We start from the raw sequence: 20,011 nt of genomic DNA on the forward strand, positions 1-20,011 counted from the left end.
CCATTCATTCATGTATATAATAATCCTTTGAGTAGAGAACTGATCCCATAGGGAACTAGTAGGAGAAGAGGAAAAAATGCAAGCAGTTAACCTAGATGAAGTTATTTCTTTGTGTCAGGTGTGTGTGCGTAGGTGGTGAAACAGGAGGAATTTATACCGAGGAGGAAAAGCACGATAAAGGACAATGTCAGGACCTAGCATACAGTGGGAATTTAGGAAGCCAATTGTGTTTCAGTAGGAAAATCGGAGTCAATATTTAATGCATGTAGCTATCAGTGGTAAAAAGAGAATAGCAGGAAACTTAGTAATGGGGAAATTAGTTCTCCATTTTATAGTGGATCATAATTGACTGCAGTCTGATTAAAACATTACGATAAGAGAATTATAATCAAACGTGACAAAGAATGTAATTTGAAGGATTGGCCGCTAAGATGTGTCCCTAATATAGCCTCACTAAGCCATTACGCAGAACTGGAATAATTTCCTCCAGTTTATGGTTGATACCTCTTTCCATAGCAATGGAAATTATCTGCTCAGAGCTCCCTTCCCTGTGCCTGTCTGCTAAGGGCTCATCCTTAGGTCCTTTGATTTTATACTTGTATTTTCATCTTAATTCCAAGCAACCCTGATATTTCCCAGCTGTATCCATTACACTGCCACTACTCCAAAAAGCCCATCAATTGACTCCCATCCTTGATGTTGCAAAATGCCTCTCTGGCTAAACCTGTCCCATGTGGTCTTGGGGAGTGTATCCTAACATCTCCAAGAGTAATACTGAGCTAAGGGGGCATTGCTGAGTCTGGGCAGCTGGATCTACTGCAGTCAGGGATGACAGAATAGTTATGGCGCCTCTTACTGGGCTGTTAAATAGAAATCTCTTGTATGCTTGCCTGGGGTAATGGTGTTGTGACCCATGATAGCTGGTTTCTTGTGAGAGGCCCTCAAATCTCTTATTGATTATATACCGATAGTCAGTAGCACTGCGGTTATACCAAGTAGGTATAGTTCCGGTGGGAACACAGTATAGTGACCAGAATATCGAGGGATAATGGGGAGCAGTGTAGGGAATTAAGTGAGAATTACAGTATCGAATGGTTAGACAAAGTGGGCCTTGGAGTCGGGACTCCTGAGGTCTTGCCCCCAGCTTTGCCACTGACTCACCTTGTGCAAATCATGTCATCGCTTTGCCTCGTTGTTTGCTCATCTGTAAACACGAGGAGGAGGATAATATATACTTCACTGGAGCACTCTGAGGCTTAGTTAATTAGTATTTGTAAAGTGCCTGGAGATCCTCCAATAAAAGGTTCCTAGAAGTGCAAAGTGACTGAATAGAAACATAATTGGGAAATACGGATTGTGGCTTCCTACATAGTTGTCATTGTCTCTTAAAGCTTTGCTGCCCTGAGACTGCCAAGGACTGTGTGGCATTCATTGTGACATGGTGAATGGGGGGAGGGCAAGCATGGCATATTTTTTTATAACTCCCAATAAGAGGTAGTGATCTCTCGCATGCATCAAAGTGTCCGTGTAGTGTATTTCTTTCTCTCTCCGCTACTTTATTTTCACTAACTGACTGGTGCTACAAACCCCATAAACTCCCTTTCTAGTTTCTCTTTGGAAACAACCATAACACAGAAACTAAAGTGTGGTAGTTCTGTGCATAACAGGATGCCAGTTCTTGCTCTCCCGCTGATCTGGAGCTAGGATAAGATTTACACTGGGTGGCCAATAATTCACTACTTTCTCCTGTTTCTGCTTATTAACATTCCAGCCCTGAGCATTACAAGAACCCATCAGCACTATTCCAGCCCTGGAGGCAGTGAGTGACAATGCAGCTTATTATAGTTGTAGCGGATGGGCTGGGATGACGCCCATGAGGTACGTACCCCCTCCTCCACGATACAAATACAGCCTGCTTTCCAATATGGAAAATAGAGGGATGTTTTATGGAGGGCAGAGCTTCAGGAGATTTGGCATGTCTAAGACAGCAGGGAACAAGTCTCCTCTGTGTGGTGATGATGATGCATTTTAGATGCACGCTGCCTTTTTAGTCAGAAGTGTTGTAAGCAGATAAAATGTGCGGAGAATCTGTCAAGTTGCCAAGCTCCACTTTCGAGGTGGTTGCAGAGCAGTGGTGGTGCAGCTATATAATTTGTGAAATGCTTTAGGATCCTTTGGGAAAATATGGAGACGATGTTCGTGCAGTATCATAGTTGTGTTTGGTATTGTAATTTGGGTAGAGGAAGACGTGGTACCTCCTCCTGGGTCTTACAGTTTCAAGACTCAATTATACAAGATTCCTAGGCCCAGCTTTTTAAAGGTATTTAGGCTTCGCGCTGCTCAGCATTCATAGCTTATAAAGGCAGAAGGGGCTGTGATCATGTGGCCTGACCAATGAATAATACAGTCCAGGGATCTTCCTGAATTAATTCCTGTTTGAGCTAGAGCATATCTTTTAGAAAAACGTCTAAACTTGACAAGCAGCGAACCTAAGTGCCTAAGTCATGGGACTTAGATGAAGTTACTTAGCCCTTGCAAAGTTGAACAGAGCAAAGCCTAAATACTCTCAGAAATTGGGGCCTTGGGTCAGATTTTTAAAGGTATTTAGGCACCTAGTGGGATTTTCAGAAGTGCCTAGGCACCAAACACCTATTGAAATCAAGTTATTTTAGACACCTATGTGCTTCTGAAAACCTCACTAAACACCTAAATACCTTTAAAAATCTGGCCCTTAGTGTCTTAAGTTACAATTTACTTTAGTGAGAGTGAAATATATGCTCGGAATCCAGCCCTTAATTATACAGAAAATACAAACAGATCCATCTATTTTAGGGTTTTCTCAGACAAATATAATTCAGACACTTAATACACTGGTTGACCAGCGAAGAGTCAGTCCTAGACTAGTAGCAGATGTATTTTGTTGGTTGATTAGTGTTGAAAAGTATATTTTTAAGAAGGGATGGATGCAGAGCAGCTGGCTGACCCCAGCACTCTTGCTGCTGCTTCCACTGGTGGAGCTGTACTGGTCTTATAGCCGTGCTGGGAGGCTTTGAGGGAAAAAGCTCATTGTAGACACAGTCAGTATCCCCTGGGCCTTAGAAATCTCCAGCTGGTTACATTTTGCATACGTGAGTGAGTTATAAAGTCTAATCCTGTGGGTCTCTGTGGGAGACAAGGCCAACAAGTCAGAGTGATAATAAGAGTTAACAATCAGGTAACTGCGATTTCAAGAGCTGTTTGCTCCCAACATTTCCATGAAGCACAGTTTAGTTAGGAACAATTCTGTCTTTTCTGGTATAGTGTCTCTCCCTCCCCCGGCCGCTAAGGACATGTGCATGAAAACAGGCTCTTTGTTCCTTGGGACCTCACCCAATCCTGCTGCTTAATCCCCACCTGAAATCTTTCTTTTCTTTTCTTTTCTTTTCTTTTCTTTTCTTTTCTTTTGAACATCACAGGCAACTGCTGTGGTGAACATTATGATATCACAAGAATGAATTATGATTTTGGTTGAGTAGTAAGCAGCAGGAGCCATTGAACTTTAATGTAGGTATGTATTTACAATAAATATTCCTAGTTGTATAATAAAAATAAAAATCATGAAAACCTAGGGCGAAATGCCTCTGAATTTTCAATGTCAGCTGCTGTATATCAATCACCTTGTTAATTAACATTATTTCTCTTCTAACACATTGCTTCTTAATGACGTAAATGAAAGTACTGGCTTTTTCCTTAGATTCCTTGATTTTTGGGTCAAGCTACCCCCCCCCCAAAAAAAGTAAAGAGAATCTGTTTTCTCTCCCCCGTGTGCCCTTCCCCATTCCCTATTTTGAACATTTGTAGCCTGGACAGAGTTTTAGCATGTAGATTCCATGTACTCCATTCAGGTGCTTATCTGACACATGGCCTCTCTCTTCCTTCCCCCTCCCATAGAATCATAGAATCTCAGGGTTGGAAGGGACCTCAGGAGGTATCTAGTCCAACCCCCTGCTCAAAGCAGGACCACTCCTTCTCTGTTGCAGAAATATGTCTTCACCACAGGCTGGAGTTTTTGTTCTGTCGTTTTACTTTTTGGTTGCAGGCTCACACAAAAAAATGCTTTGATCTCCTTTACACCATTGATTGATTCTCAAAAGCTCCTATGTCAGGTCTGCTAGTTACCATCTTGCCAACAAGTTAAAAGGCTCTGTGAACTGCTCCTTGGAGCCAGGTGACTCTACAGAGTTCCATTGCACATCCCCGTCCCTTGATCTAGATCTGCTTTGCCAGGAGAGCTGTTCCTTTTGTGTTGCTCCAGGTGACATAATTACATTTCTTCTCCGCATCAGGCCCTGTCACAGTCTAGATTTATATCTCTACAGTCCAACTTCAAGAAGCAGCATATTTCAGCGAATCTGAAGTGAGCTGACAATGAGCTCTGTGCAATTTAAGAAACTTTTCAATGTTCTGAATTTTTTATTTTGTGTGTGTATGGGGGAGTGATGGTACAAGTTAATGAGACAAAGGCCACATTGTGTTAGATTCACTGTGTTCATCCCATCGGATGGACCCAGGAGTTGGGAGGAGGAATGGGGCGAGGAGGGACGACAGGAAGATGACCTATAGTGCCCAAGCAAACACCCCTCTCTGATCACGTGTCATATTGCTGCCATGCAGGTCACATTCCTATCTGTGCAAGTATTAATAGTGCTGTGAGCTAGAGAAGAGGTATTGTTCCACACCTGGCATGTTGATACCTGTGTGGTTTTGGTTTCCTGTGTCCTAGTGGTGCACAATGCTGTCTTAAGATGAGTGTGTCTTTAAAGGCAAATTTTTAAGGGTTTCTGAAATTGCATTGACAATACAGTATTTTCATCCATTTGTGTGTGCAAAGCCTCTTGCTGGCATGTGCAAAATAAGTATTCATGCTCTTAACTGCACATTTTCCATGTGCAAATACAATCATTTGCATATACAAAAAATAAAGTATCTGAAAGAATTATGGGGACATTTTTGGAGCATTTCTGCTAACTATAATAATATGGCACAAATGGATGTGAATTGTAGAGCCATTAGCCCTGCTATTTTAATAGTGAATATTGTTAGTTTGGGTGACGGGGAAAGGGGGAATGCACAGACTGGATATTCCTATGTTGCCAGGAGGGAGTAATGCACACTCAGTGCACAGTGTACTGCTTTGATTTGTCCTAGTCATTTGAATCTTGGGAGTGAATGTGTGAAGAATAGGACCTCCCAGGAATTGCTCATCAGAATCCTTGAAAGCAGATAGGAACTAGAGAGGTTCCTAATTCAGCAAGCTGAATTAGAGAAGTAGTGGGTGGGAGGGATAGGGATGGGGATAGGCGCTATTCCACCTACACAGTTATTGGGTGATTATTGCTCTTCAGCTGACCCCAGGTATTGGGTTGTTTGCCTGTGTTTTAACCACCCACTTTCGTGTGCCTGGTCACTGACAGTGAAGGAGGGCAGTGCACCAACTCAGTCTCAGGGCTTGAATTGGCTTTAGTGCTTGTCTGCTGTGGAGTTCTTCCATGTGCTGGTGCCCGTGGCTGAGCCCAGTACATTGTGCCAGCAGGTGTCACCATCGTCTCTTCAGAGCCTTACAAACATAGTTAAATAGCTGAAGACGATCAGTTACCAAAGTGTATGAAGCCATGCTGGAGATGTATTTAATTCTCCAGCATTTTCTTTTATGGGAAGTCATAAATACGGAGCTGGCAGTACTGCAAGCTTGGATGAGAAGGAATTGTCTTTCTACAAATTTTTGTATTGCATTGAGAAGCACAGATGAAATTAGCAGGTGCTGCTGCTGTTGTCTCAGTTAGTATTAATGTAGCGTAGAGAATCACAGACACTTTACAAGGGGGGGCCATAAACACACAAGACACTTCCAGGTCAGCATGAAATTCCCCAGGGGCGCAAAGATGGAGGAGGACACTCTGTATCATAAGTAGGTTCACAATTGGTGTGTTCCTCAACCATTTCTTCATGAAGTAAGGTGCTGCATGCTGGCAAATGAAACACATGAAGTTTCCCTTTAACCTGACTCCAGAACACTAAAGTTAGTCCGTTTGGAAGAGGGACAAGCTGGTGATCACAGAAGTTTCAAACTGGGAATCCAGTGATGATTGTTTAACAGAGAATAGCATTCGGCAATATCAATAATTCCTAGTGGAGCAGAACTTTCAAAAATGAAATTTTGAAACTGTAATTAAAGCCTCATTACAGTAGGACTTTTTGCACTGTTGCTGCTGGTAATGGTAAGTTCAGGTATTTTCCCCATGGTTTTGTGTAGGTAGTCCTGCTGAAAGCCATACTAGTGCTAGACAAAACTAACCCCCCCCCCTCCACCCGTGCTCTCCACAATTCTTAGTGTATTTAGATGCACCCTAAGAAAGCATCAGTCCCAAGCTGTGAAGCAAAAGGAGTGCTCCCATGAGAGGAAAGGTGTTATATACTTAAACAAAAGCCAACAATAAAGTCTGTCCGCATCAGATGTTGCTTTCCTCAGTACCACCTCTGTTACCTGGACTCATTGATGGATTTGAGGAACAACTAAGATGTTAAATAGAATAACATCAAACTGGGTATATAAACCATCACTGAGTTAGAATGTCAAACTGTGAGATTAGAGAGACAAGGCGGGGAAGGTGAGATCTTTTATTGGACCAACTTCTGTTGGTGAAAGAGACAAGCTTGTGACCTACCCAGAGCTCTTCCTCAGGGTAGGTCTGAAGAAGAGCTCTGTGAAGCTCAGAAACTTGTTTCTTTCCCTAACTGAAGTTGGTCCAGTAAAAGATACCACCTCCCCCGCCTTGTCTCTCTAATATCCTGGGGCCAAAAGGGCTGCAGCTACACTGCAAACCAACTGTGATCTTGTCAGGAATTAGGAGAGGGAGGTGAATGACAGAGGAACAATTATATTTTCAATCCAAAAGATGACAGAGAATTCTAACATTTTCTAGCATGGACAGGACCTGATATGTGCCTGCTCTGAGCAAGCTTTGAGGATAGTGTTTGGAAAGGTGCTTAATGTGCTTTGTCCATAGCTACAGTTGTAGTTAAACTGTATTCAGCACTGGCTCAGCTGCAGCCATGGATGACAGCGGCAGGTAACTTTCTTAAAGAGAAGTATAGACAAGGCTTCTCTCTCTCAGCCCAGCCCTGCTTCCACTGAAGTCAGTGGCAAGATTCCTGTTGGCTTCCTTGGGAACAGGGTTTCGGTCTAATAAAGATTCACGATATGTCTGCGAGGTTACACTTTTTGCTGGCAGTCAAGCTTCACTCAGTGATTATGCAGGACGGCAGCCCATGTTAGTCAAAGGAGTCCAGTACAATCTGAACCAAACCCCAATCTAAGCTGCATTTGGCTTTCATTGAACCGTTAATGTTTGTCAGGGTCACTTGCTTTCTCTGCTAGTTCTAGTAAATTAATGTTTCTGAGCCAATAATTTTTGGATCACCAGCCCTGTCTCTTGTAATTTCAGCTACTTGAATAATTATGGTCTCTGGACTCATAAATTGGATCAATGGGACAGAAGGGCCCCTAAAATGGATGATCATGACAGAATTGGCAGTTGCAGTACATTCCTCTCTGGAATGCATAAGCTGTAATGCATCATTTCACACTCTTGCTTTTGCCCCAGTCTTGTCCAGGATGCACTCCTTACTCAAGCACAAGTCCTACTGGAGTTAAAGACTGAGTGAGAACTGTTGGATCAGGAACTATGTAGAGGTCTGTTTCAGATGCACAAAGCTGCAAACTCACTCATCTAGGCGTACAGTACAGCAGGGGTAGGCAACCTATGGCACGTGTGCTGAAGTCGGCACACAAGCTGATTTTTCAGTGGCACTCTCACTGCCCGGGTCCTGGCCACCGGTCCGAGGGGCTCTGCATTTTAATTTAATTTTTAAATGAAGCTTCTTAAACATTTTAAAAACCTTATTTATTTTACATACAACAATAGTTTAGTTATATATTATAGACTTATAGAAAGAGACCTTCTAAAAATGTTAAAATGTATTACTGGCATGCGAAACCTTAAATTAGAGTGAATAAATAAGACTTGGCACACCACTTCTGAAAGGTTGCCGACTCCTGCAGTACAGTGTACAGATACCCCCCTACCTGCCCTGTGTTAATAATTATCTGGCTTGTGATTGCCCTTGTGAAATGTATTCGTATCTACTTCCGTTATAAAGCTTATATTTTTGTCTCTGTTACAGAATTTGTTTAGTCAATGCAAGCAGTGGTTATGGGGTGACAGAGAGAAGGAGACCGAAGTGGTAGTAAGACAGGAGAGCCGGAAGGGAAGCTCCCGCCCCAAACCATTGTTATGTCCTGCTCACGGGAAACTAGACATTGACCTGTTGTGATTCTGGTTATGATCTCTTGGGAGGAGACAGTCAACTGCTACAGTGATTGACAGCATTGTAAGACCCCAGTTAGACAATTTTATAGTCCAAATATTAGTATGGACTTGGAAAAAAGAAAGAGACAGATGCTGTCTGTGTTTTCTTATTTTTACACAATTCTGTCCAGATTAATTTTATCCTAGTGGGAGGTATTAACTAATTATTTTGTGCTTAGGTAAATCCTAGGAATCATATATTTAACCCATATTTAAAAATGTTTCCCCTAACTATGGTGTTAACAATAATTTAGATTATGAAAAAGAAAAGATTTCAAAAACTTGATTGAATGCTCACCATCTGTGTATATTTTTGCACTTTACTTGGCTAGAACAATGAAACTTGACTGCTCAGTTTTACTTTTTGTTTACGCTCAGTTTCATGTTCTCATCTGCTAGAATGGTGATGCTGTGACTATCCAGTAGAAAGAAGTTTCTCCTGATTTAAAAGAAAAAAAACACCCTCCAAATTCTTGACAATGTCTCCTTATGAAATAGTTAAGACACTTAGTGCTATACTATCCTGTACAAGTCATAGGTCTGGCTATTTTGCCTAACTGTGGGGAATAACCTCGGCAGTTTAGTTCATCCCCAGAGGACTAATAGAGACCGTATCAAATCTTCTTTTAATTTTGACTCTGTCCAGTCATATTAACCCATCAGCAAGTAGATGATATCACTCCTGCCATGTTTTCTATCACCCAGCCAGCAAAGCAGCTAGGAGTATCTGCGTTTCTCTAAACACTGAGTATTTGCTCAATAAACACTAACACTAGCTCTGCTGTTTTATGCGTTATTTTGAGCAAAGAATTTGCAATGAGAATTAAACACACTGGGTTTGTCAATGGAAAGCAGCAAGTTGAGAACAGGGTTCCATTGGAATTCCAAAAGAAGAAGTTGGAGAAACAGAGAATTAATTGCATATTTAATCTCTGGTTCTCAGCGACAGAATATCCTGAGCCTTGAAAGAGAAGGTTTAATAGTTATTATATAGCAGTCTTCCTGCTGCAAGATGCAGGAGTCCATCCACTCTGATGCAATTGGTCTTTCACGCATCCCACCCGGGGACAATTTGATGTTTTGGGGGAGTATAATTTTCTTGATTTGTTAACCAGTTATTTTTCAGCAACACTTTTCATGCAGAAACTAGCTGGCTGCAGGGGCTGGGAAGGGAAATGCAGCTTTTCAGCTCTTGGTCTCTGGTTCAAATGATTCCCTAGTTGGTAGTGACAAAGTTTTTGCCATCTAATGTCTGATCTGTGTGAACTGGTGAAGTTAGTCCAGTTGCCAATCTATAGGTGTTCACATTGCAGTTAACAATTAGATGATCCCCACCTCTTGTTTGTTGGCACTTTCAACAAAAAGAGCAAGGGAGTGAGTGGTCCATGGAGATGAATATATCCAGTTACCCTAGATGTTCCCTCAAGAACAGGGCTAGTTCTGAGACTAAATAACCAGGGTAATTCACTGGTAGAGGAAATAGCTGTTGTTTATGTTAACATAAACGAACAAAAATAATGATTGCATATGGATTCATTCAACCAGAAATATGGGGGACAGATTCCAGAAGTGGACATACGTTCCCAATAATAATAAGAAATGCAAAAGGAAATTAAGATTTTATTGAAAGATGGAATCAGAAAATGAGACCATATGAAGACTAACCAGAAAAAGCCCCAGTGCCAGACAGGAAACAGGGGAGATACACTCCCTCCTTTCCAGACTCATTGTAACCACTCAATACATTGTCAAAAGTGTGTAGAGGAAGTGCTGGGAGTCTGCTTGGGAACCATACTGGATACGCTGATCAGACACAGGCTAATGGAGCACCTGGAATGTTAGCATTTCATTATGATGGATTCTCAAAAGGTAGATCACACCTAACAATTCTAATGACTTTTTTTTTTTTTTTTGAGGGAAAGCAGCAAAGAATTGCCAGGAAAAGCAGCTGTGGATACAAATTTACCTCTGCTTTAGGAAAGGGTTGGTGGAGAATTGTACAAAGAACTAATCAAAAATGAAACGTATTGCATTGCATTTTAAGGTGCATTAAGGAGCTAATGTACTTGTATATAATTATTCCTAATCAGTACCGTGGAGTTAGTCAAATCATCATGAAAACCATCCTTATCTTCATTACTTAAATGGGTCCTCCTTTTTACCAGACTCTGCTAACAAGAAAGCTGTAGCATCATTGCAGTAAAATATAAAAAAGCTATTCATAACAAACAGTTAACCAAATTCAGTAATATTTTCTGTTCATGAATTATCAGCAAATGGCCAGATTTGTATAAATGTTTAAGATTTCCAGCAAAAAGGATTAAGTGAATGTATTTTTGCCAATGGATTGCTCATGAACCATTTGCTGTGACTACTGCTTGGAGTATTCACTATTTGTACTGTGTGATTGGTCACCTAAGTAATATGGTATTGTGTCTGCTCTCTGATTGAATGACTCCCCAAACCATGAAGAGCTTTCAGAATGGCTGCACAAACAGTTTTGTAGTATGGATACCTATTGGTGGTGTTATACATATGTGTATGCAGCATATATACATTTGTTGGAATAATGAATACCCAAAGCAATAGTCTTGGTGTAAGTAATCTGTAAGGAATGATGATACTTTGTTGGAAAACTTCAAACCATTACATAAATCTGGCTGTTTGCAGATAATTCATGGAGAGAAAACATTGCTAAAGTTGTTGAACAAATTGCTATAAAGAATTCATCCAGCTCAAGTAGATTCCAAGACTTTGTGTTACCTACCGCTTTTTAGTGGCAGCGAGGCATTATTAAAAGTAGAGCTGACTTTCAAATCTCACCTCTTTTTAGTTATGTAAAAAAGAAATTTTTTTTTACATATAATATAGAATTTCAGACCTCAAAAATTCTAGACTGTGGAGATTAACATTTTACCTATTGTAAGCCCCAAATCTCAGAGCATCATCTGTTTAAGTATCCGCTGTAGTTTCCAGAGTACCTGTGAAGTTACGTATTGTTTAGTTTTCCCATGGGTTCCAGTTCAACACCTGTTTAATCAATGAAATGATCTCTCTGAAGATTTGACGGTACAGGAACACATGCTGCCTCTCTCTGTGCTGAGATGCCAATGTGTCAGCAGAGCAGCATGATGGAGCCATGAGATCACTTTGCTCTGAAATTTGGAACTGGACCAGCAATCAGATTGTACATCTCTAAAAATGTATGAAATGAGCTCATAATTGAACCGTAAAGCAAAGAATTTGCTATTGAAGGCACAGAGGGAGCAGGAATGTGGGGGTGTTTGGAGAAGTATCATCACTTCCATCGAGGAAGCTGAATGCACGAGGAATGGCACCAAGGATATCGTGTTAGAAAAATTCTGGAGGGGGGCGGGCAAAGTTGTGCAGCATCCTTGCTTCTGTCTCCCTGTTGAGGCTGCAGCTGCTTATTGGGGTTAGCGGGCCAGGCCTATCCAAGGGAGTGGGGTGGTGGGCTGGGGGGGGTGTCTCACCGATGGCTGTCCCAGGGCAGGGATCAGGGTCCGGTTCACTCCATGATAAGCTTGGCCCAGACCACTGCTGCTGCTTCCTGTCGGCTGTTGGGGAGCAGGGAGGCTCTGACAATGCTGTGAACACTGCAGCACCGACTGGGGAGGAGCTATGAAAAGTCGAGGGGGAGGGGCGAAGTCTGGGCTACACCTCCTGCGGAGGTGGGTTTACTACGGTGAGAGGAGAGTCACTGATGCACCACTGCAGCGCAGCTGCTGCGTAGCATTTTACGTGTAGATGGAACCTGTATTATAAAATGTCTGTGTCTCTGAAGCAGCTCTGGAAGACATTGGGGCTGGAATATTCTTTGCAAGCCAAGAAGTGCAATATGTTGCAGTTACTGCTGATGGATATTTTCATTCGGGAAATCCAATGTCTCGTCTACTTTCAAGTGTAAGATCCTAGGGGCAGGAACCTAGTTTTATTTCTGTTTAGCGCCATGCACACCAAGGTGCTATCTGAAAAATAACAACTCTGCACTTCTATTGTTCCTTTCATTTGACAGTCTCAAAGCACTTATTAAGCCACATACCATCCCAGTGAATTAGGTCAGAAATACATGCAGATCACTTCACTCGCTGCTGAAACACAGCTAACTCTAGGCTGGAAGGCAGCAGTTAGCACACAGCAACACTGTGGAGGTGTTTAGAAGAGGAAGTAAAGAAGAAAATCATCCACCTGAAACTGAATGAGGCATTTATGGGGCAGAGTGTATTTATACCTGATCTGGGGTTTTGGCCAGGATGCTGAGTTTTTAATAGTGAAGGTGCAGGCAATGATGAATAAGGGTCATGCCCTTCTGCTTGGGAGAAGTTGCAGAATAGCAATACTTTTGGAGGGCTGTATATGTCTCATTCATTTGACCTTAAACTCCACTGCAGAATGCCCTAAAGCCATTTAGATGGCTGAAATCTCCCAGTACACTGCTATGCACAGAATTCAGGAAGTTTACAAAAGATAAGCTACTTGCTGTCATCAACTCTGTGTGTTCAATGCAATGGTTTCTGGTACAGTGCAGATGGTCCTCGTCCAGGGAAACAACTGGCTTTTATAAACCCCAGGCCTTCATAAAAATGCCCCTTTGGATTCTCACTATTTTACTGTAATTACATTGGATGAGCTACAACTTTGAGCAAAACGTGCTTCAGATCAAGCTGATTTTAATGGTCCTTTTAGTAACAAAATGTTGGTTATGTGATTATGCCATAGGGTATGTTTCTTTCCGTCAGCTTGTTCCACAGAATACACTTAATTCATGTATAGCCAGATCTGGAGAGGTTCTTAGGATCTGCACGTTATGGATGTTCAGTCCCTCTCAGAATTTGTCCCTTACAAACTTTACCTAAATAGTAACACTTTGCACTTTCCTAGTGTCTTTCATCTAAGTATCTCAAAGCATTTTACAGAGGACCTAATGAGCGGTGCCGCTGGAAACCTGTGTGAGATGGATCAGTAGTATTGGCTTCATTTTGCAGATAGAGAAACTAAAGTTCTGAGAGGTGCAGCAACTTGCCCAATGACAGAGCCAGGAGTAGAACTCTTCTGATTCCAAGCCTCGTGCTTTCTACACTAGAGCTTAAATTAATCCCCCACAAATGCTGATATGAATCAAATGCACTTGAGAGATGATACTAAGCGCTTGTTTCTCTTTTTGTGGGCAGCCATCACTTCGAAGGGAACTGAAAGGCTTTTTAACTGCAAAGTGACAAGTATAAGGTTTTGTGTTTTCCCCACCACAGTTGTTGAATTCACTAGCACCTTAGTACAGGGTAAGGAATGCAAGGAATGTCGTTCCTGGCTGCTGCTTTTGGCATTAGTGATGTCAGCCATTGTTGCAGGAGCAACACAGAACAGAACCCTGGACTCTCATTTTTGGCAGATAAATAAGTCAGGGAAATATTGTTCAAAGAATGTGTTTTGAAAAAGAATGTATAATTTAAAAACATTCATTTGTGTTCCGTGATTGGGGATTGTGGACAGGTTAAACACTGATTAATTGAAAGAAAAAACTGATGTTTGAAATTTCTCATTTATAAGATTCCAGCCTCTCTCCATCCCTGGAATTATTGCTGCTTTCTAGAAATCCTTTGCTAAAGTGGAGCTTGCCTAGCAGAGGAAGAATCAGGGCAGTGCCGCCACCTTCATCCTAATGATCCCACTTTTAACTTAACCCAGTTGTTCTAAACTACAGCACGTTCTTTCCTTTGTGTCCCCTTGTATTCTACAAGCTAAGCAGGGTTATTCTGGTAAGTATTGAGATGGATACCTCCAAGGAACACCCATCTGTAGGCACTGTAGAAAGCGATGTTGATGATTCAGTGGCATTGTTTCTTCTGATTCAGTTAGGAATTAATGCCCCAGATTGGGCATAAGGAAATCACTGGTGCTGGATAAATCACCTTTCAGATGAGGCATAAAACTGAGTAATTAAAGACCCCTTGGTGCTTTGTAAGACTGGAGTTTAAAACCTCAGTACCCTCCTCACTCCTCCCCCCCCCCACGTTTCAGTTTGGGTAAATGCTTCGAATGCAAACGTGGTCACGAGGTCAGATATTCTTTTTCTCCTGTCCTGGATTTCTGGGGACTCTTTCTGTGTGCTATTAAACTGCTGCTCTAATTTAATCCACAGGGGGATGCATTTTGGGGCTGGGTGTGTATTGGTTGTATATCTATTGACATTTATAGTGGGCTTTGGGAGCCTTCATGATGAACGGACATTGAAGTTATTTTAATGTGTGTACAATTATGATCTCATATTGTTCCTTCTTCCCTCCCCTTCAGCTGTCTGCAATTATGGAGTTTGTTTCAATGGAGGAAACTGCGTGGAAGGATCTTCTCAGCTCTGTCGCTGCCCTTCTGGTTTCCAGGGACCTCGCTGTCAGTATGGTGAGTAGCCTTTCCAGCCTCTTACCTTAAACCTTCCTCTTATATATTCTGAATTTAAAGCTGAGGGAGCAGGCGATGAAGGATGTTTTCTCTGATGTTTGCTTCCTGACCCCAGCATCCTTTATCTTTGCAAGCTGCAGTTTTATTTGCACAGCTCCATTAATTTGCTCTACACGTATTCTGGCTCCTGTTTGTTATGTTTTGAGAATGGGATGTTTGGGAAGGAAGTGCTTGTCATGACTTGCTGTGAATACAGCCCTATCTCTCTATAATATACAATGGCCTTTATTCCTGGCCACCACCAGCAGAAGTGGTTTGTTGGAATCAGAGAAGGAAGCTGATTAAAGTTGGGTTGAACAAAGCAACCCTGGGGTCGTTTCCTGTGAACTGAACCTTTAGCCATTGGACAAAAGCCAGACTGAAGCCAGCAGTAGACCATCGCCATTGGAAGGGGAAAGCAATGGTTAAGCTATTTCTAGCCAGGGTGTCAGCACATGTTTTCACATGTAGATGTTTAAACATTGACAGAGTCTACATCAGAAAGGACTAGCTAGAGCTGCTGTCTTCTGTCAGGTCTTATTGGTTTTGAACTATTAAACTTTGTGTAATTAGCTCCTAACACAATACACACATTCTCTCTTGTGAAGGTTATTGAACTTCTTATCTTATGCAATTCAGAATCTTCTTGTTGGCTGATATGCTATTTGGTAGCAAGCTGCCGCTGGAGAGCAGGCCAAAAACTCTGAGCACTACTTTATACCTAATTTATACAAAACAAACGTGTAAGAACAATGTACATTGCATTATTCCTAAGGGGTCTTGGGAATGTCCATCCATAGCGTCCAATCAATCGATACATTTATTTGGTTGGCAGTCTGGAAAATGCGCCATGATATAACGATTAATCATAGTGCATTGCAAATCTTTTACAACAAATTAAAAACCAATAATAAGTATATGTTTTCCCAATGCATAATTAATTGTGCAATTCATGGCCATTAGATATCACTGAGGCCAAGATCTTAGCAGTAGTCAAAATGGGATTGGACATTTATATGAATAATGAGATAATCCTCAGTTACATCAGATAGGAATAGAAACTTTTGTGTGTCATTGTATAATCTTCCTATCAAATGATGATTGGAAGTTTCCTCTATGGGCAGGTTATTTGATAATTGCCCACTGATGGGTTTTGTGCACCTTCCTCTGAAGTATTTGACATAGATCACTGTCTGAGAGTACTGTAGTAGACAGTTGGGACTCAGGGCATATGTAACCGCAATCTCAGATTGCAGCTTGTATAGAAATACACAAACTAGCTTTCATCCAGCAGTGGAGTCATGGTAGCACAGGCATCAGTTCAGATTAGCTCAGAGGTGGGCAAACTATGGCCTGCCGGCCACATCCGGCCCACGGGATCGTCCTGCCCAGCCCTTGTGCTCCCAGCCGGGGAGGCTAGCCCCCAGCCCCTCCCCTGCTATCCCCCCTTCCCCGCAGCCTCAGATCACTGTGCTGCCAGTGCTTTGGGCAGCGGGGCTGCGAGCTCCTGCCAGGCAGTGCTGTGGTGTGGCTGGCTCTGGCCGGGCGATGTGGCTGCCAGTCCTGGTGCTCTGAGCGGTATGGTAAGGGGGTGGGGAGCGGGGGATTGAATAAGGGGAATAGGGTCCCTGGAGGCAGTCAGGGGACAGGGAGCAGGGGGTGGTTGGATGGGGCAGAGGTTCTGGGTGGGGAGCAGTCAGGGGACGAGGAGTGGGGTGGGTTGGATAGGGTATGGGAGTACCAGGGGGGCCTGTGAAGGGGTGGGGGTGTGGATAGGGGGTGGGGCAGTCGGAATAGGAAGCGGGGTGTGTGTGAATAGGGTCCTGGGGGGCGTGGTTAGGGGCGGGGGGTCCTGGGAGGGGGCAGTCAGGGGACAAGGAGCAGGGTGGGTTGGTTGGGTCGAGGGGGGCAGTCAGGCAGCAGAGAGGGCGTTGATAGGGGGAGGGGGCCAGGCTGTTTGGGGAGGCAAAGCCTTCCCTACCTGTCCCACCATACAGTTTCGGAACCCTGATGTGGCCCTCAGGCCAAAAAGTTTGCCCACCCCTGGGTTAGCAGCTTGAGTAATTACCCAGAGTTCTAGGTGGGCTTGTACGGCCTGCACTGAGGTCTGTGCTACAATGACTTTGCTGCTGTTCATTCCCTAGTTGTATTAAAACTGTACACGAGCTGCAGTCATCCCTGGGATTCCAGTGTGGACGTACTCTAAGTGAAGGAGTTCTGCTATATTTTTCTTTCTTTGATGAATTTAAGGAAGGTGGAAAATTCAAGTAAGTATTATTTCCTTCCTATTTTAGAACCATTGGGCGGGGGGAAGAGTTTGGTCTCTCTACCCCAGATTGTTGATTAGCCATGGTAAAGGGTTGGTCTTATCCCAGTGAGAAGGGCTGATCAGCCATTTAAGAAGGGCTGGACATGGGGGAAGATCTGGGGTTGGGAGGACACAGCATAAAGCTTACACTTCAGCCTCTGTGGCCGGAATGCATAGAAGAGGACTGGGGAAACAGGGCAGTTTGCTACATTACTAAATTGTTGTACTAGTTCTCTTGCTGCAGAATAAATGAGCAGCTTAATGCTGCACATTGAAGAGGGCAAGGTGACAAGTTCCTACCATTCTGGTGCACCAGAAAGCACCGAATTACATGGTATGGTGGCCAGCAAGGTTTCAGCTGCTGAGTCAGCATGTTAGAGCCGATTTTTCATGCCACATCTATTGTGAGGAACTTTTCATTATTGTTACAGGTATCGATTAAGAAGTGCGTAAAAGGCTTTAAGTCTCATGCGGATAATCCTGTTAAAGAAAAAAACCCTGGTTTGCTCTCATTCAGAAATGCAATTTCAGGTTAATCAAGAAACTCTTTGCTGCTGTAAAAGAGTTTGTTGTCAACATTAGATTGTGTTTTCAGCTGGCTCTGTATCCCATCCTGAACAGTCAGGAGGAGTGGGAGTGTTTTCCACCAAAGAATCTGAGCTTTCCTTTGGGCTTGACTGGAACAGCCAGTGCATGTTGAGTTGGCATGTGATCCTTTATCTGATGGCCACCCCATTTTTCTGGTGATGGGCCAGGTGTAAAATACCCACATAGGGAGAGAGCCAGTTTCCTTGGTAATTGAAACCGGAATTCCTTCAAAGGCCCAGGTGTGCCGGCAGCAACCCTTTGCTGCTGCTATTTTGCTGAAGGGCATCCCAGCCTGAATTATTTCTGAAATGAAGACTTCATTTGGGAACAAATGGCCTCTTGAGCCTGGAGCCCAGTACTCTGTTCTGTTTGCTGATTAGGGTGACCAGATGTCCTGATTTTATAGGGACAGTCCCAGTTTTTGGGTCTTTTTCTGATATAGGCTCTTATTACGCCCCCACCCCCTGTCCCGATTTTTCACACTTGCTGTCTGGTCACCCTGTTGCCGATGGACTGTCTGCAGAGTCAGCAGCAAGCTTAGGGTGGTGCTGCTGGAATACTGTGTCCAACACACACCCTCCTGTGTTTCATTATGTGCATGGGGATGCTGGAAGCTGACTGCACAGCCTTACCCCCTCGGCAGAGAAAATAAAGCAACAAGATGCTCGCTTCCTATGCCCTGGTGGAAGAGAACAGAACCACTCCAACTTGTTTGTGACTTTCTGAGGAGCTGATTTTTAACGGTAGTGTACAGAAGAATCAAAGGCATTGGTACAATACAAAGTGAGGATACTGTCTGTGGAAATGCACCAACAGAAGTTTAACCAGCTAGGAAATCTGTCAAGTATCAGAGAGGTAGCCGTGTTAGTCTGGATCTGTAAAAGCAGCAAAGAGTCCTGTGGCACCTTATAGACTAACAGGCATATTGGAGCATGAGCTTTCGTGGGTGAATACCCACTTCATCGGATGTATCCACGAAAGCTCATGCTCCAATACGCCTGTTAGTCTATAAGGTGCCACAGGACTCTTTGCTGCTTTTAGGAAATCTGTGTGAATCAAGCCTTTTAAAAACAATGGAGTGAAAGGTGCCATATGAACAGCCTGCTGTGCCGGGGTGAAATTCTGGCCCCACTGAAGTCAAGAGCAAAACTCCCATTGACTTCAGTGGAGGCAGAATTTCACCTCCGGGCTCTTCATTGCTCTGCAGCCTAGGTTTAGCACAGCCAGCAGTGGTGCAAACCTCCCTTATGCTGTTCTGTTCTGCCGCTGAAGACTCCAGGCCCCCTGAATCCTCTGGGCGGCCCTGAGTCAGAACATGACATCTTTTCATCTGTTTTGTCAATCATCATAGCTGAAAGTTCATTTGAATAATGAGCTGCATGCCAATTGAAAATGCCATGAAGCCTATTTAAACATACAGCATGACTCGGCACATAGTTCAGTGCAAAAGTTTTAACTGTTGTTGAAGCCAGGTTTGGCTTATTGACTAGCAAGGCAAAAGGAAGCTAAGAACCAGAGTCCAACAGCCTAGCCATGCTTTCTAACCTCACCTCATGGTATGGCTAGGAACCATTCAGAACAAAGGCGAGGCTGAGTTTTGTGTGTGAAGTAACACTCCAGAGCCCATGGATTTTGTGAGGTACTAGATTTCTGTTGTGTGTGTCTTCTCTGCAAGAGACACGTACAGTGCTCTGATCTATAGTGACGGAGATCACCCATTGACCTCTGGTCTCCTGCATGGCAGAGCAGGGCATTAACCACTAGCACTATGCTGCACTGATCACACAAGGGCACATTCTGTCACCTATGAGCTTAAATTGGACTATTTCTCAGCGAGAGTAAGGGTGGCAGACCTTACTCTTCACCCATACTGAAGCATGAAATCACTACTTTAGAGTGTCCCATACTTTGGGCCTTGTTTTTCTGTACAGGGCAGAGGATTTGTTTCCCACACCAGTTCTTACATGTCACCAGTGCACTTTCGCTGCAAAGCCACAGCAAGGCAAATGTTATAGGGTGGCGCATGACATCACCCCCAGATTCATCCTCCTTCTATCTAACACATTTTCAAAGAAATCATCAGGCAATAATGACAGATGAAAGCACACAGGGTGGTCTATCCTGTTGTGTGTTTTTTTGTTGTTTTTTTTCCCTTAAAGTCCTCCTATCAGAGAGAGACACTGCATTTCATGGGCCGTTAGCAGCATGATGCTGGTAATTTAACATCTGCTCTTGCGTGCTGTTTTGAATA

General features: G+C 43.2%; 1 protein-coding gene across 22 annotated transcripts in view; it reads left to right on the top strand.

The window, feature by feature from the left end:
- MEGF6 (multiple EGF like domains 6) overlaps window positions 1-20,011 on the top strand; it is a 231,718-nt gene that overhangs the window by 39,806 nt on the left and 171,901 nt on the right. For 15 of the 22 annotated variants that reach the window (XM_039509411.1, XM_039509408.1, XM_039509409.1 and 12 more), the window contains one exon: window positions 14,721-14,825. The exons of 3 other annotated variants lie outside the window; for them this stretch is intronic. In XM_039509411.1, coding sequence (XP_039365345.1) covers window positions 14,721-14,825 — 105 coding nt within the window. Of the gene's footprint in view, window positions 1-1,771; window positions 1,879-3,455; window positions 3,548-14,720; window positions 14,826-17,008; window positions 17,132-20,011 lie in introns of all 22 variants that reach the window. 4 more of the 22 variants (XM_039509423.1, XM_039509424.1, XM_039509425.1 and 1 more) reach the window with 4 other exon arrangements.

Source organism: Mauremys reevesii, linkage group 21 (genome assembly GCF_016161935.1).
Source record: "Mauremys reevesii isolate NIE-2019 linkage group 21, ASM1616193v1, whole genome shotgun sequence".
Taxonomy (NCBI): domain Eukaryota; kingdom Metazoa; phylum Chordata; order Testudines; family Geoemydidae; genus Mauremys; species Mauremys reevesii.